Below are 17,500 nucleotides of genomic sequence, written 5' to 3'. Positions count from 1 at the left end.
CCGGAGAGGGGAGGAGGGGCCGGGGGGCGTGACGTCACACACTACAGCCCACATAACCCGAGCTAATTCACAAACTGCTCCTGATTGGACCTTCTCTTCAGCAACAAACAAGCTAACCTGAACTAGCTGGACGCTAATGCTAAAAGCTTAGCTTTTAGTCTGGCAGCTGGTAGAGCCTCTCAACCGGAAGGTCGAGGGTTCGATCCCCAGCTGGGCAACATGTCCGATGTGTCCTTGGGCAAGACACTTAACCCTGAACTGCCCCCTCTGCTTCGGTGTATGAATGGATGAGTTACTACTGATGGACTCTTTACACAACAGCCTCTACCATCAGTGTGTGAATGGATGAGTTAATACTGATGGACTCTTTACTCAGCAGCCTCTACCATCAGTGTATGAATGGATGAGTTAATACTGATGGACTCTTTACTCAGCAGCCTCTACCATCAGTGTGTGAATGGATGAGTTAATACTGATGGACTCTTTACTCAGCAGCCTCTACCATCAGTGTGTGAATGTGTATGAATGGATGAGTTAATACTGATGCTCTCTTTACTCAGCAGCCTCTACCATCAGTGTGTGAATGTGTATGAAAGGATGAGTTAATACTGATGCTCTCTTTACTCAGCAGCCTCTACCATCAGTGTGTGAATGTGTATGAATGGATGAGTTAATACTGATGGACTCTTTACTCAGCAGCCTCTACCATCAGTGTGTGAATATGTATGAATGGATGAGTTAATACTGATGGTCTCTTTACTCAGCAGCCTCTACCATCAGTGTGTGAATGTGTATGAATGGATGAGTTAATACTGACGGACTCTTTACTCAGCAGCCTCTACCATCACTGTGTGAATGTGTATGAATGGATGAGTTAATACTGATGGTCTCTTTACTCAGCAGCCTCTACCATCAGTGTGTGAATGTGTATGAATGGACGAGTTAATACTGACAGACTCTTTACACAGCAGCCTCTACCATCAGTGTGTGAATGGATGAGTTAATACTGATGGACTCTTTACTCAGCAGCCTCTACCATCAGTGTGTGAATGTGTATGAATGGATGAGTTAATACTGACGGACTCTTTACTCAGCGGCCTCTACCATCAGTGTGTGAATGTGTATGAATGGATGAGTTAATACTGATGGACTCTTTACTCAGCAGCCTCTACCATCAGTGTGTGAATGTGTATGAATGGATGAGTTAATACTGACGGACTCTTTACACAGCAGCCTCTACCGTCAGTGTGTGAATGTGTATGAATGGATGAGTTAATACTGACGGACTCTTTACACAGCAGCCTCTACCATCAGTGTGTGAATGTGTCTGAATGGATGAGGTAATACTGACGGTCTCTTTACTCAGCAGCCTCTACCATCAGTGTGTGAATGGATGAGTTAATACTGACGGACTCTTTACACAGCGGCCTCTACCATCAGTGTATGAATGGATGAGTAAATACTGACGGACTCTTTACTCAGCGGCCTCTACCATCAGTGTATGAATGTGTATGAATGGATGAGTTAATACTGACGGACTCTTTACTCAGCAGCCTCTACCATCAGTGTGTGAATGGATGAGTTAATACTGACGGACTCTTTACACAGCAGCCTCTACCATCAGTGTATGAATGGATGGATGAGTAAATACTGATGGACTCTTTACTCAGCAGCCTCTACCATCAGTTTGTGAATGTGTATGAATGGATGAGTTAATACTGATGGACTCTTTACTCAGCAGCCTCTACCATCAGTGTGTGAATGGATGAGTTAATACTGACGGACTCTTTACACAGCGGCCTCTACCATCAGTGTATGAATGGATGGGTAAATACTGACGGACTCTTTGCTCAGCGGCCTCTACCATCAGTGTGTGAATGTGTATGAATGGATGAGTAAATACTGATGGACTCTTTACTCAGCAGCCTCTACCATCACTGTGTGAATGTGTATGAATGGATGAGTAAATACTGATGGACTCTTTACTCAGCAGCCTCTACCATCAGTGTGTGAATGTGTATGAATGGATGAGTTAATACTGATGGACTCTTTACTCAGCGGCCTCTACCATCAGTGTGTGAATGTGTAGGAATGGATGAGTTAATACTGATGGTCTCTTTACTCAGCGGCCCCTACCATCAGTGTGTGAATGTGTATGAGTGGATGAGTTAATACTGATGGACTCTTTACACAGCAGCCTCTACCATCAGTGTGTGAATGTGTATGAATGGATGAGTTAATACTGATGGACTCTTTACTCAGCGGCCTCTACCATCAGTGTGTGAATGTGTAGGAATGGATGAGTTAATACTGATGGTCTCTTTACTCAGCGGCCCCTACCATCAGTGTGTGAATGTGTATGAGTGGATGAGTTAATACTGATGGACTCTTTACACAGCAGCCTCTACCATCAGTGTGTGAATGTGTATGAATGGATGAGGTAACACTGACGGTCTCTTTACTCAGAAGCCTCTACCATCAGTGTGTGAATGGATGAGTTAATACTGACGGACTCTTTACACAGCGGCCTCTTCCATCAGTGTATGAATGGATGAGTTAATACTGACGGACTCTTTACACAGCGGCCTCTTCCATCAGTGTATGAATGGATGAGTTAATACTGACGGACTCTTTACTCAGCAGCCTCTACCATCAGTGTGTGAATGGATGAGTTAATACTGACGGACTCTTTACTCAGCAGCCTCTACCATCAGTGTGTGAATGGATGAGTTAATACTGACAGACTCTTTACACAGCGGCCTCTACCATCAGTGTATGAATGGATGAGTAAATACTGACGGACTCTTTATTCAGCAGCCTCTACCATCAGTCTATGAATGTGTATGAATGGATGAGTTAATACTGATGGACTCTTTACTCAGCAGCCTCTACCATCAGTGTGTGAATGGATGAGTTAATACTGATGGACTCTTTACTCAGCAGCCTCTACCATGAGTGTGTGAATGGATGAGTTAATACTGATGGACTCTTTACACAGCGGCCTCTACCATCAGTGTATGAATGGATGGATGGATGAGTAAATACTGACAGACTCTTGACACAGCGGCCTGTACCATCAGTGTATGAATGGATGGATGAGTAAATACTGACGGACTCTTTACTCAGCAGCCTCTGCCATCAGTGTGTGAATGTGCATGAATGTGTGAGTTAATGCTGACGGACTCTTTACACAGCAGCCTCTACCATCAGTGTGTGAATGTGTATGAATGGATGAGTAAATACTGGTGGACTCTTTACTCAGCAGCCTCTACCATCAGTGTGTGAAAATGTATGAATGGATGAGTTAATACTGATGGACTCTTTACTCAGCGGCCTCTACCATCAGTGTGTGAATGTGTAGGAATGGATGAGTTAATACTGATGGTCTCTTTACTCAGCGGCCCCTACCATCAGTGTGTGAATGTGTATGAATGGATGAGTTAATACTGATGGACTCTTTACACAGCAGCCTCTACCATCAGTGTGTGAATGTGTATGAATGGATGAGGTAACACTGACGGTCTCTTTACTCAGAAGCCTCTACCATCAGTGTGTGAATGGATGAGTTAATACTGACGGACTCTTTACACAGCGGCCTCTTCCATCAGTGTATGAATGGATGAGTTAATACTGACGGACTCTTTACTCAGCAGCCTCTACCATCAGTGTGTGAATGGATGAGTTAATACTGACGGACTCTTTACTCAGCAGCCTCTACCATCAGTGTGTGAATGGATGAGTTAATACTGACAGACTCTTTACACAGCGGCCTCTACCATCAGTGTATGAATGGATGAGTAAATACTGACGGACTCTTTATTCAGCAGCCTCTACCATCAGTCTATGAATGTGTATGAATGGATGAGTTAATACTGACGGACTCTTTACTCAGCAGCCTCTACCATCAGTGTGTGAATGGATGAGTTAATACTGATGGACTCTTTACTCAGCAGCCTCTACCATGAGTGTGTGAATGGATGAGTTAATACTGACAGACTCTTTACACAGCGGCCTCTACCATCAGTGTATGAATGGATGGATGGATGAGTAAATACTGACAGACTCTTTACACAGCGGCCTGTACCATCAGTGTATGAATGGATGGATGAGTAAATACTGACGGACTCTTTACTCAGCAGCCTCTGCCATCAGTGTGTGAATGTGTATGAATGGATGAGTTAATACTGACGGACTCTTTACTCAGCAGCCTCTACCATCAGTGTGTGAATGGATGAGTTAATACTGATGGACTCTTTACACAGCGGCCTCTACTATCAGTGTGTGAATGTGTTTGAATGGATGAGTTAATACTGATGGACTCCTTACTCAGCGGCCTCTACCATCAGTGTGTGAATGTGTATGAATGGATGAGCTAATACTGACGGACTCTTTACACAGCGGCCTCTACCATCAGTGTATGAATGGATGGATGGATGAGTAAATACTGACAGACTCTTTACACAGCGGCCTCTACCATCAGTGTATGAATGGATGGATGGATGAGTAAATACTGACGGACTCTTTACACAGCAGTCTGTTGTAACTCTATAACTAGTCTTTGTGACTCTATAACTAGTATTGTAACTTTATAAGTAGTCCTCATGAGTATCACTAATATTGCAACTATGTAGCTAGTCCCTGTGACTATAACTAGTATTTGTAACTCTATAACTAGTATTGTAACTCTGTAACGAGTCCTCATGACTCTGTAACTAGTATTGTAACTCTATAAGTAGTCCTCATGAATCTATAACTAGTATTGTAACTCTATAACTAGTCATCATAACTCTATAACTAGTATTGTAACTCTATAACTAGTCCTCATGACTCTATAACTAGTCCTCATGACTCTATAACTAGTCATCATGACTCTATAACTAGTCCTCATGACTCTATAACTAGTCATCATGACTCTATGTCTCTCTTTGTCTCTCTCTCTCTCTGTCTCTCTCTCTCTCTCTCTGCCTGTCTCGCTCTCTCTCTGTCTGTCCCTCAGGATGCTACCTCAGTAGAGATAAAGAAGGCGTATCGTCGGCTGTCTCTCTCTCTGCATCCTGATAAAAACAAAGATGAAGACGCTGAAAATCAGTTCAGACAGGTGAGACACAACACACACACACACACACACACACACACACACACACACACACATATATCATTCTCTGTTTGGATGATTTTCAGCTGGTGGCCATTTATGAAGTCCTGAAGGACGACGAGAGACGACGCAGGTGAGACTCCTCAGCCCACACTGTCAGCCAATCAGAGCACAGACACACACGTTAAGTTCATTTCTTTTGTTTCAGTGGATAGAGCTAGAAATCAGGGTATTGTAACTCTATAACTAGTATTGTAACTCTATAACTAGTCTGTGTGACTCTATAACTTGTATTGTAACTCTATAACTAGTCTGTGTGACTCTATAACTAGTATTGTAACTCTATAACTAGTATTGTAACTTTATAACTAGTATTTGTGACTCTATAACTAGTATTGTAACTCTATAACTAGTCTTTGTGACTCTATAGCTAGTATTCTAAGTCTATAACTAGTATTGTAACTCTACAACTAGTATTTGTGACTCTATAACTAGTATTGTAACTCTATAACTAGTCTTTGTGACTCTATAACTAGTATTGTAACTCTATAACTAGTCTTTGTGACCCTATAGCTAGTATTCTAAGTCTATAACTAGTATTGTAACTCTACAACTAGTATTTGTGACTCTATAACTAGTATTGTAACTCTATAACTAGTCTTTGTGACTCTATAACTAGTATTGTAACTCTATAACTAGTCTTTGTGACTCTATAACTAGTATTCTAAGTCTATAACTAGTATTTGTAACTCTACAACTAGTCTTTGTGACTCTATAACTAGTATTATAACTTTATAACTAGTCCTCATGAGTATCACTAATATTGTAACTTTATAACTAGTCCTCATGAGTATCACTAATATTGTAACTATGTAACTAGTCCCTGTGACTATAACTAGTATTTGTAACTCTGTAACGAGTTCTCATGACTCTATAACTAGTCCTCATGAATCTATAACTAGTATTGTAACTCTATAAGTAGTCCTCATGAATCTATAACTAGTATTGTAACTCTATAACTAGTCATCATGACTCTATAACTAGTATTGTAACTCTATAACTAGTCCTCATGACTCTATAACTAGCATTGTGACTCTATAACTAGTCCTCATGAATCTATAACTAGTATTGTAACTCTATAACTAGTCCTCATGAATCTATAACTAGTCATCATGACTCTATAACTAGTCCTCATGACTCTATAACTAGTATTGTGACTCTATAACTAGTCCTCATGAATCTATAACTAGTTCTCATGAATCTATAACTAGTTCTCATGAATCTATAACTAGTCCTCCTGACTCTATAACTAGTCCTCATGACTATAAGTAGTATTGTGACTCTATAACTAGTCCTCATGACTTCATAACTAGTCATCATACTCCATAACTAGTCCTCATGACTCCATAACTAGTCCTCATGACTCTATAACTAGTATTGTGACTCTATAACTAGTCCTCATGAATCTATAACTAGTTCTCATGAATCTATAACTAGTCCTCCTGACTCTATAACTAGTCTTCATGACTATAAGTAGTATTGTGACTCTATAACTAGTCCTCATGACTTCATAACTAGTCCTCATACTCCATAACTAGTCCTCATGACTCCATAACTAGTCCTCATGACTCTATAACTAGTATTGTGACTCTATAACTAGTCCTCATGAATCTATAACTAGTTCTCATGAATCTATAACTAGTCCTCCTGACTCCATAACTAGTCCTCATGACTATAAGTAGCATTGTGACTCTATAACTAGTCCTCATGACTCTATTACTAGTATTGTGACTCTATAACTAGTCCTCATGAATCTATAACTAGTCCTCCTGATTCTATAACTAGTCCTCATGACTCCATAACTAGTCCTTATGACTCTAACTAGTATTGTGACTCTATAACTAGTCATCATGACTCTATAACTAGTATTGTGACTCTATAACTAGTCCTCATGACTCTATAACTAGTCATCATGACTCTATAACTAGTATTGTGACTCTATAACTAGTCTTCATGACTCTATAACTAGTATTGTGACTCTATAACTAGTCCTCATGAATCTATAACTAGTCATCATGACTCCATAACTAGTTCTCATGACTCTATAACTAGTATTGTGACTCTATAACTAGTATTGTGACTCTATAACTAGTCATCATGACTCTATAACTAGTATTGTGACTCTATAACTAGTCATCATGACTCTATAACTAGTCATCATGACTCTATAACTAGTATTGTGACTCTATAACTAGTCATCATGACTCTATAACTAGTATTGTGACTCTATAACTAGTCCTCATGAATCTATAACTAGTATTGTAACTCTATAACTAGTCCTCATGACTCTATAACTAGTCCTAATGACTCTATAACTAGTCATCATGACTCCATAACTCGTCCTCATGACTCCATAACTAGTCCTCCTAATCCTTGTGTCTCTAGTTATGATGACATCCTGGTGAACGGGCTTCCTGATTGGAGGCAGCCGGTCTTTTACTACAGACGAGTAAGGAAGATGAGTAACGCTGAGCTGGGCTTCCTCCTCTTTCTCATCCTTACTGTTGGACACTATGCCGTCATCTGGTCCATTTACCTGGAGAAACAGCTGGTGAGACAGCCAATGAGAATGCAGCAATCAATCTAACACCTGATTTAACTTAAACTGATGTGAGCATTAATCCTTGGTGTCTCCAGGACGAGCTGCTGAGTAAGAAAAAGAAAGAGAAAAAGAAGAAGATGAGCTCCAAACCTGCAGAGGACCTCAGGTGTGTTGGCCAGGATCGAAATGACATCATTGAACTTCCTGTTTACTTCTTTGTGATTCTTTATAATTTGTTTGTTGTTTCAGAGATCAGGACCGACCTCACTGGCAGGACATCCTTCCTCTGAAGCTCAGCATCTGGCTTTACCTGTCCATCAAAAACCTGCCCCAGACTGTCCAGGTATGTTACCTGTCTGTTTACCTGTCCATCAAAAATCTGCCCCAGACTGTCTGTGGTCTCTTGTGAGTTTTCACCTGGTCTTTGGTCTCTGTGTGTTTCACCTGGTCTTTAGCCTCTGTGTGTTTGACCTGGTCTTTGGTCTCTGTGGTCTCTTGTGAGTTTTCACCTGGTCTTTGGTCTCTGTCTGTTTCACCTGGTCTTTGGTCTCTGTCTGTTTCACCTGGTCTTTGGTCTCTGTGTGTTTCACCTGGTCTTTGGTCTCTGTGTGTTTCACCTGGTCTTTGGTCTCTGTGTGTTTCTCCTGGTCTTTGATCTCTGTGTGTTTCACCTGGTCTGTGGTCTCTGTGGTCTCTTGTGTGTTTCACCTGGTCTTTGGTCTCTTGTGTGTTTCACCTGGTCTGTGGTCTCTTGTGTGTTTCACCTGGCCTGTGGTCTCTGTGTGTTTCACCTGGTCTTTGGTCTCTTGTGTGTTTCACCTGGCCTTTGGTCTCTTGTGTGTTTCACCTGGTCTGTGGTCTCTGTGTGTTTCACCTGGTCTTTGGTCTCTTGTGTGTTTCACCTGGTCTTTGGTCTCTTGTGTGTTTCACCTGGTCTTTGGTCTCTTGTGTGTTTTACCTGGTCTTTGGTCTCTTGTGAGTTTTCACCTGGTCTTTGGTCTCTGTGGTCTCTTGTGTGTTTCACCTGGTCTTTGGTCTCTGTGTGTTTTACCTGGTCTTTGGTCTCTTGTGAGTTTTCACCTGGTCTTTGGTCTCTGTGGTCTCTTGTGTGTTTCACCTGGTCTTTGGTCTCTGTGTGTTTTACCTGGTCTTTGGTCTCTTGTGAGTTTTCACCTGGTCTTTGGTCTCTGTGGTCTCTTGTGTGTTTCACCTGGTCTTTGGTCTCTGTGTGTTTTACCTGGTCTTTGGTCTCTTGTGAGTTTTCACCTGGTCTTTGGTGTCTGTGGTCTCTTGTGTGTTTCACCTGGTCTTTGTTCTCTTGTGTGTTTCACCTGGTCTTTGGTCTCTTGTGTGTTTCACCTGGTCTTTGGTCTCTTGTGAGTTTTCACCTGGTCTTTGGTCTCTTGTGTGTTTCACCTGGTCTTTGGTCTCTTGTGTGTTTCACCTGGTCTTTGGTCTCTTGTGTGTTTCACCTGGTCTTTGGTCTCTGTGTGTTTTACCTGGTCTTTGGTCTCTGTGGTCTCTTGTGTGTTTCACCTGGTCTTTGGTCTCTGTGTGTTTCACCTGGTCTTTGGTCTCTGTGTGTTTCACCTGGTCTTTGGTCTCTGTGTGTTTTACCTGGTCTTTGGTCTCTGTGGTCTCTTGTGTGTTTCACCTGGTCTTTGGTCTCTGTGTGTTTTACCTGGTCTTTGGTCTCTTGTGAGTTTTCACCTGGTCTTTGGTCTCTGTGGTCTCTTGTGTGTTTCACCTGGTCTTTGGTCTCTTGTGAGTTTTCACCTGGTCTTTGGTCTCTGTCTGTTTCACCTGGTCTTTGGTCTCTGTCTGTTTCACCTGGTCTTTGGTCTCTGTCTGTTTCACCTGGTCTTTGGTCTCTGTGTGTTTCACCTGGTCTTTGGTCTCTGTGTGTTTCACCTGGTCTTTGGTCTCTGTATGTTTCTCCTGGTCTTTGATCTCTGTGTGTTTCACCTGGTCTGTGGTCTCTGTGGTCTCTTGTATGTTTCACCTGGTCTTTGGTCTCTTGTGTGTTTCACCTGGCCTGTGGTCTCTGTGTGTTTCACCTGGTCTTTGGTCTCTTGTGTGTTTCACCTGGCCTTTGGTCTCTTGTGTGTTTCACCTGGTCTGTGGTCTCTGTGTGTTTCACCTGGTCTTTGGTCTCTTGTGTGTTTCACCTGGTCTTTGGTCTCTTGTGTGTTTCACCTGGTCTTTGGTCTCTTGTGTGTTTTACCTGGTCTTTGGTCTCTTGTGAGTTTTCACCTGGTCTTTGGTCTCTGTGGTCTCTTGTGTGTTTCACCTGGTCTTTGGTCTCTGTGTGTTTTACCTGGTCTTTGGTCTCTTGTGAGTTTTCACCTGGTCTTTGGTCTCTGTGGTCTCTTGTGTGTTTCACCTGGTCTTTGGTCTCTGTGTGTTTTACCTGGTCTTTGGTCTCTTGTGAGTTTTCACCTGGTCTTTGGTCTCTGTGGTCTCTTGTGTGTTTCACCTGGTCTTTGGTCTCTGTGTGTTTTACCTGGTCTTTGGTCTCTTGTGAGTTTTCACCTGGTCTTTGGTGTCTGTGGTCTCTTGTGTGTTTCACCTGGTCTTTGTTCTCTTGTGAGTTTTCACCTGGTCTTTGGTCTCTTGTGAGTTTTCACCTGGTCTTTGGTCTCGTGTGTTTCACCTGGTCTTTGGTCTCTTGTGTGTTTCACCTGGTCTGTGGTCTCTGTGTGTTTCACCTGGTCTTTGGTCTCTTGTGTGTTTCACCTGGTCTTTGGTCTCTTGTGTGTTTCACCTGGTCTTTGGTCTCTTGTGTGTTTTACCTGGTCTTTGGTCTCTTGTGAGTTTTCACCTGGTCTTTGGTCTCTGTGGTCTCTTGTGTGTTTCACCTGGTCTTTGGTCTCTGTGTGTTTTACCTGGTCTTTGGTCTCTTGTGAGTTTTCACCTGGTCTTTGGTCTCTGTGGTCTCTTGTGTGTTTCACCTGGTCTTTGGTCTCTGTGTGTTTTACCTGGTCTTTGGTCTCTTGTGAGTTTTCACCTGGTCTTTGGTCTCTGTGGTCTCTTGTGTGTTTCACCTGGTCTTTGGTCTCTGTGTGTTTTACCTGGTCTTTGGTCTCTTGTGAGTTTTCACCTGGTCTTTGGTGTCTGTGGTCTCTTGTGTGTTTCACCTGGTCTTTGTTCTCTTGTGAGTTTTCACCTGGTCTTTGGTCTCTTGTGAGTTTTCACCTGGTCTTTGGTCTCGTGTGTTTCACCTGGTCTTTGGTCTCTTGTGTGTTTCACCTGGTCTTTGGTCTCTTGTGTGTTTCACCTGGTCTTTGGTCTCTGTGGTCTCTTGTGGGTTTAACCTGGTCTTTGGTCTCTGTGTGTTTCACCTGGTCTTTGGTCTCTGTGTGTTTTACCTGGTCTTTGGTCTCTGTGGTCTCTTGTGTGTTTCACCTGGTCTTTGGTCTCTGTGTGTTTCACCTGGTCTTTGGTCTCTGTGTGTTTCACCTAGTCTTTGGTCTCTGTGTGTTTTACCTGGTCTTTGGTCTCTGTGGTCTCTTGTGTGTTTCACCTGGTCTTTGGTCTCTGTGTGTTTTACCTGGTCTTTGGTCTCTTGTGAGTTTTCGCCTGGTCTTTGGTCTCTGTGGTCTCTTGTGTGTTTCACCTGGTCTTTGGTCTCTTGTGAGTTTTCACCTGGTCTTTGGTCTCTGTGGTCTCTTGTGTGTTTCACCTAGTCTTTGGTCTTTTGTGTGTTTCACCTGGTCTTTGGTCTCTGTGGTCTCTTGTGGGTTTAACCTGTTCTTTGATCTCTGTGTGTTTCACCTGGTCTTTGGTCTCTGTGTTTTACCTGGTCTTTGGTCTCTGTGTGTTTTACCTGGTCTTTGGTCTCTGTGGTCTCTTGTGTGTTTCACCTGGTCTTTGGTCTCTGTGTGTTTCACCTGGTCTTTGGTCTCTTGTGTGTTTCACCTGGTCTTTGGTCTCTGTGTGTTTCACCTGGTCTTTGGTCTCTATGTGTTTTACCTGGTCTTTGGTCTCTTGTGTGTTTTACCTGGTCTTTGGTCTCTTGTGTGTTTCACCTGGTCTTTGGTCTCTGTGTGTTTTACCTGGTCTTTGGTCTCTTGTGAGTTTTCACCTGGTCTTTGGTCTCTGTGGTCTCTTGTGAGTTTTCACCTGGTCTTTGGTCTCTGTGGTCTCTTGTGTGTTTCACCTGGTCTTTGGTCTCTGTGGTCTCTTGTGTGTTTCACCTGGTCTTTGGTCTCTTGTGTGTTTCACCTGGTCTTTGGTCTCTGTGGTCTCTTGTGGGTTTAACCTGTTCTTTGGTCTCTGTGTGTTTCACCTGGTCTTTGGTCTCTGTGTGTTTCACCTGGTCTTTGGTCTCTGTGTGTTGTAGGAGGTGAAACAGTACTATGAGGACTACCAGCAGATGAAGCAGCAGCAGAGAGAAGAAGCTGAAGCTGAACAGGAAGTTGTTATCAGTAAGTTTGAACACGTTAGCTAGCTGTTAGCTTCCTTTCTGTCTGAGTTCCTCACCTCACAAAGTTTTTCTAACTCCCAATTCAGGAGAGAAGAGGCCAAAGGTGAAGAAGCCTAAGGTGGAGTTTCCTGTGTACGAGCCGTCAGAGGAGAACATTCAGAGTTACTATCAGACATCGTCCATCGAGGAGATCGAGGACCAGATGGACGACTGGCTGCAGGAGCGCAGAGCAGGAAAGAAGAAGGTGTGTGATTGATCAGTTGTACCTGAGTAAAGATCATCAGATAGCAGACCAACAGAGGTGAAGGACAGGTGAGAGTCTCTATGTGTCTGTCCTCAGGCTACAGACTGGACAGAGGACGAGCTCAGCCTCCTAAGCAGGTTGATGGTCAAATTTCCTGGAGGAACTCCTGGTCGCTGGGAGAAGATTGCTCAAGACCTGGGCCGATCAGTGACTGACGTAAGCCTCTTGAAACTGGTTTGAGACCAGATTGGTTGGAGAGATACTTCCACAGTTAGCAAGCTGCTTCACTTCTTCAACATTAGTAACTGACTGAATCTGTTTTCTTCAACAGGTAACGACTAAAGTCAAACAGGCCAAGGACAACGTAAGCCACAACTCAGGTGAAATTTACTGAGGTTCTACTGTTTCTATCAGGGTCAGGTTCTACTGTTACTGTCAGGGTCAGGTTCTACTGTTTCTGTCAGGGTCAGGTTCTACTGTTTCTATCAGGGTCAGGTTCTCCTGTTTCTATCAGGGTCAGGTTCTACTGTTACTATCAGGGTCAGGTTCTCCTGTTTCTATCAGGGTCAGGTTCTCCTGTTTCTGTCAGGGTCAGGTTCTCCTGTTTCTATCAGGGTCAGGTTCTACTGTTACTATCAGGGTCAGGTTCTCCTGTTTCTGTCAGGGTCAGGTTCTCCTGTTTCTATCAGGGTCAGGTTCTCCTGTTTCTATCAGGGTCAGGTTCTACTGTTACTATCAGGGTCAGGTTCTACTGTTTCTGTCAGGGTCAGGTTCTACTGTTTCTGTCAGGTTCTACTGTTTCTGTTAGGGTCAGGTTCTACTGTTTCTGTCAGGGTCAGGTTCTCCTGTTTCTGTCATGGTCAGGTTCTACTGTTTCTGTCAGGGTCAGGTTCTCCTGTTTCTATCAGGGTCAGGTTCTACTGTTTCTGTCAGGGTCAGGTTCTACTGTTTCTGTCAGGGTCAGGTTCTCCTGTTTCTATCAGGGTCAGGTTCTACTGTTTCTGTCAGGGTCAGGTTCTACTGTTTCTGTCAGGGTCAGGTTCTCCTGTTTCTATCAGGGTCAGGTTCTACTGTTACTGTCAGGGTCAGGTTCTACTGTTTCTGTCAGGTTCTACTGTTTCTGTCAGGGTCAGGTTCTCCTGTTACTGTCAGGGTCAGGTTCTACTGTTTCTGTCAGGGTCAGGTTCTCCTGTTACTGTCAGGGTCAGGTTCTACTGTTTCTATCAGGGTCAGGTTCTACTGTTACTGTCAGGGTCAGGTTCTCCTGTTTCTGTCAGGGTCAGGTTCTCCTGTTTCTATCAGGGTCAGGTTCTCCTGTTTCTGTCAGGGTCAGGTTCTACTGTTACTGTCAGGGTCAGGTTCTCCTGTTACTGTCAGGGTCAGGTTCTCCTGTTTCTGTCAGGGTCAGGTTCTACTGTTTCTATCAGGGTCAGGTTCTCCTGTTTCTGTCAGGGTCAGGTTCTACTGTTTCTATCAGGGTCAGGTTCTCCTGTTTCTGTCAGGTTCTACTGTTACTGTCAGGGTCAGGTTCTACTGTTTCTGTCAGGGTCAGGTTCTACTGTTTCTGTCAGGGTCAGGTTCTACTGTTACTGTCAGGGTCAGGTTCTCCTGTTTCTGTCAGGGTCAGGTTCTACTGTTTCTGTCAGGGTCAGGTTCTCCTGTTTCTATCAGGGTCAGGTTCTCCTGTTTCTGTCAGGTTCTACTGTTACTGTCAGGGTCAGGTTCTACTGTTTCTGTCAGGGTCAGGTTCTACTGTTACTGTCAGGGTCAGGTTCTCCTGTTTCTGTCAGGGTCAGGTTCTCCTGTTTCTATCAGGGTCAGGTTCTCCTGTTTCTATCAGGTTCTACTGTTACTGTCAGGGTCAGGTTCTACTGTTTCTATCAGGGTCAGGTTCTACTGTTACTGTCAGGGTCAGGTTCTCCTGATTCTGTCAGGGTCAGGTTCTACTGTTTCTATCAGGGTCAGGTTCTCCTGTTTCTATCAGGGTCAGGTTCTACTGTTACTGTCAGGGTCAGGTTCTACTGTTTCTGTCAGGTTCTACTGTTACTGTCAGGGTCAGGTTCTACTGTTTCTGTCAGGGTCAGGTTCTACTGTTTCTGTCAGGTTCTCCTGTTTCTATCAGGGTCAGGTTCTACTGTTACTATCAGGGTCAGGTTCTACTGTTTCTATCAGGGTCAGGTTTTACTGTTACTGTCAGGGTCAGGTTCAACTGTTTCTGTCAGGTTCTACTGTTTCTGTCAGGGTCAGGTTCTACTGTTTCTATCAGGGTCAGGTTCTCCTGTTTCTGTCAGGGTCAGGTTCTACTGTTACTGTCAGGGTCAGGTTCTTCTGTTTCTGTCAGGTTCTACTGTTACTGTCAGGTTCTACTGTTTCTGTCAGGGTCAGGTTCTCCTGTTTCTATCAGGGTCAGGTTCTCTTGTTTCTGTCAGGGTCAGGTTCTACTGTTACTGTCAGGGTCAGGTTCTACTGTTTCTGTCAGGGTCAGGTTCTCCTGTTTCTGTCAGGGTCAGGTTCTACTGACTGTATGGACCAGGTTATTCTACCAGGGTCAGGTTCTTCTGTCCCGGGTCTGGGTAACCCTGATGTTGTCTTTGTTTAGGTCTGGTGAAGCTTTCAGAGCTGAAGGGACCTCTGCTTCCTGTGAGGTCACTTCCTGTGGCTGACAGTGCAATGACTCAGCGAGACGGTGGAGCCTTTAATGAGGGGCAGGAGGTCGAGGAGGAGGAGGAGGAGGAGGATGATGATCAAGGATCGGGGGTCAGGAGGAGGACTAAGAAGTCAGCAGATGTCGGAGACACGAAGGTCAGAGGTCGTCGTCAGAGAGATTTTGACCCGGGAGCAGCGTTGGAGGAGGAGCAGGCTGGGCTTCAGGAGAATAAGGAGAAGGCTGATCCTGCCGTCTGGACTCAGAACCAACAGAAGCTGCTGGAACTTGCCCTGCAACAGTTCCCCCGAGGAACCACAGAACGTTGGGACCGCATTGCCAAAGGGGTCCCAGGAAAGACCAAGGTGAGGACAGACAGGTGGTCTCATGTTCCCCTGTGATGTAGAGATACAGTCATCAACTTTACTCAGCTGTGATTGGCCGAGAGGTGGGGCTATGACAATATTGTTATTAAAAACACACATGTTGTATTTTTTTTTATTTTCACACGTAAATCCAGTCGTCTGCGTAGAACTGTCAAACTAAAGTCCAAATAAAAACTGAAAAGTGATTCTTAAATCAAAGTTCATTGATGATAAAATAGATAGTAGAGAGCGTCTGATGTCACAGTAAATGTGTTGTTCTGTGTTTCAGGAGGAGTGTATGGTTCGTTATAAGATGTTGGCCGAGCTCGTTCAGAAGAGGAAACAGGCCAAAAGCTGATAAAGTGTCCAGGTGAATCATGTGACCTGTCAGCACTCTTTTATTTTCTGTCCAGGTGAGCTGCCTTCTGATTGGACTCAATTACACTTAGTATTTTTTTATCAGTGTGACATGCTGTCTCACCTGCTCAGGTGTGTTTTTATAACTTGTGTCAAAGGAAGCAGGTAACAAGTCTGAACCCACCTGATGTGTGACCTCACAACTTCATGTGCCTTAGCTCCACCCAGCATGCTGTCAATCCACTTCTGTTCAACGTATCAATAAAAGTATTTATTATCTCCTGCAGCCTCTTTTCATTGTGTCATACGTACCTGCAACAGGTGACAGCAGCTCAACAGGTGACAGCACCTCCTGCAGCTCAACAGGTGACATCACTTCCTGCAGCTCAACAGGTGAAGGCACCTCCTGCAGCTCAACAGGTGACATCACCTCCTGCAGCTCAACAGGTGACATCACCTCCTGCAGCTCAACAGGTGACATCACCTCCTGCAGCTCAACAGGTGACATCACTTCCTGCAGCTCAACAGGTGACATCACTTCCTGCAGCTCAACAGGTGAAGGCACCTCCTGCAGCTCAACAGGTGACATCACCTCCTGCAGCTCAACAGGTGACATCACCTCCTGCAGCTCAACAGGTGACATCACCTCCTGCAGCTCAACAGGTGACATCACCTCCTGCAGCTCAACAGGTGACATCACCTCCTGCAGCTCAACATTGGGGTGGGGGGGGGATGCATGTGTAGCTGAAGTGTGTTGGATGTGTGTCAAGTTACTTTCTGGTGTGTGTGAAAATGTCTGCCTGAACTTGAAAAAGGCCTAAAAGGTGACAGAGGACGCTGGACAACTCGACTTATTTTTACAGTTCTCAAAACGAGTAGGAGTAGTTTGTAAACCTTAAACAGTAAAGAGACATGTTGAATCAACAAAAATACATACTTAACTTTAACACAATCGATATCTCTTCATTAACAAATGTAGAATTAAATTCTAAATAAGAAAAGAGCATGAACTATGCAAACAGCTCTTTAAAACATTTAACTATCATGCTGTTTTAATTTATCTAACAAATACAAAGCACGCTGCACAGTCAATTCAATCTTAAAACAATTCAGACTGTGCACGACCCAATGTGTATCTTATTTTACCACATGTATCATCTAACAAACAACTACAATCAAACATGAATCAGTTCTTACAAACAACGACTTGAGCCTGTAAAGTTTCCTCTGACCTCCACTGTTGCTCACACACTAAACTTCTGGTGCTGCCCTCTGTTGAGCAAACTAAACTAAACACAATGAGGCCGACTGTGCAGAGAACTTTAAATATAATAGATTCATTTTGTAAACACAAAATGCTAAATTAAATATCAATATCAGTAAATATGAAATTAAATAAACATGTTTACATTATTTTTTATCTATTATTGCTTGTCCTTTATTTTGACAAAAAACTGTGTCAGGTGAAGAGGGCATGTCTGTTGTTGCATCACAGCGCTCAGAATCTGAGGATTATTAGTTTGCTCTAACAGTGACCCTCAAGGGGCTCCTCAGAACCAATCATACAAAGCATGCACTCCAAGTCCTCTCATTCGCCTTTCGTCCATGTACCCAAGAAAAGTGTTTTCCCTTTTTCAAGAATGGTGGATACAGAATCATCTTTACAACGATCTGTCTTATTCCGGCCCCAGGAGGCCTTCTTACTGGTCTGTACATAGTTCAACCAGCCACTTCCTAAGTGTAAGCTTAGAGGTAAAGCTGCTGGAT

General features: G+C 43.7%; 2 protein-coding genes across 2 annotated transcripts in view; both read left to right on the top strand.

The window, feature by feature from the left end:
* Positions 1-16,015, top strand: part of dnajc1 (DnaJ (Hsp40) homolog, subfamily C, member 1) — a 16,334-nt gene extending 319 nt beyond the window's left edge. The window contains exons 2-12 of the mRNA XM_061045546.1: positions 4,997-5,098; positions 5,182-5,228; positions 7,541-7,706; positions 7,793-7,863; positions 7,947-8,040; positions 12,040-12,124; positions 12,210-12,367; positions 12,464-12,583; positions 12,699-12,747; positions 14,967-15,376; positions 15,666-16,015. Of these exons, the coding sequence (XP_060901529.1) occupies positions 4,997-5,098; positions 5,182-5,228; positions 7,541-7,706; positions 7,793-7,863; positions 7,947-8,040; positions 12,040-12,124; positions 12,210-12,367; positions 12,464-12,583; positions 12,699-12,747; positions 14,967-15,376; positions 15,666-15,734 (1,371 nt within the window). The 3' untranslated portion in view covers positions 15,735-16,015. The remainder of the gene's footprint in view (positions 1-4,996; positions 5,099-5,181; positions 5,229-7,540; positions 7,707-7,792; positions 7,864-7,946; positions 8,041-12,039; positions 12,125-12,209; positions 12,368-12,463; positions 12,584-12,698; positions 12,748-14,966; positions 15,377-15,665) is intronic.
* Positions 1-17,500, top strand: part of LOC132979657 (ubiquitin-conjugating enzyme E2 variant 3-like) — a 138,264-nt gene that overhangs the window by 95,744 nt on the left and 25,020 nt on the right. The gene's annotated exons all lie outside the window — the stretch shown is intronic.

The sequence above is a fragment of the Labrus mixtus genome, chromosome 8, assembly GCF_963584025.1.
Source record: "Labrus mixtus chromosome 8, fLabMix1.1, whole genome shotgun sequence".
NCBI classification, from domain to species: Eukaryota; Metazoa; Chordata; class Actinopteri; order Labriformes; family Labridae; genus Labrus; species Labrus mixtus.
This window is presented reverse-complemented; position numbering and strand designations above follow the sequence as displayed.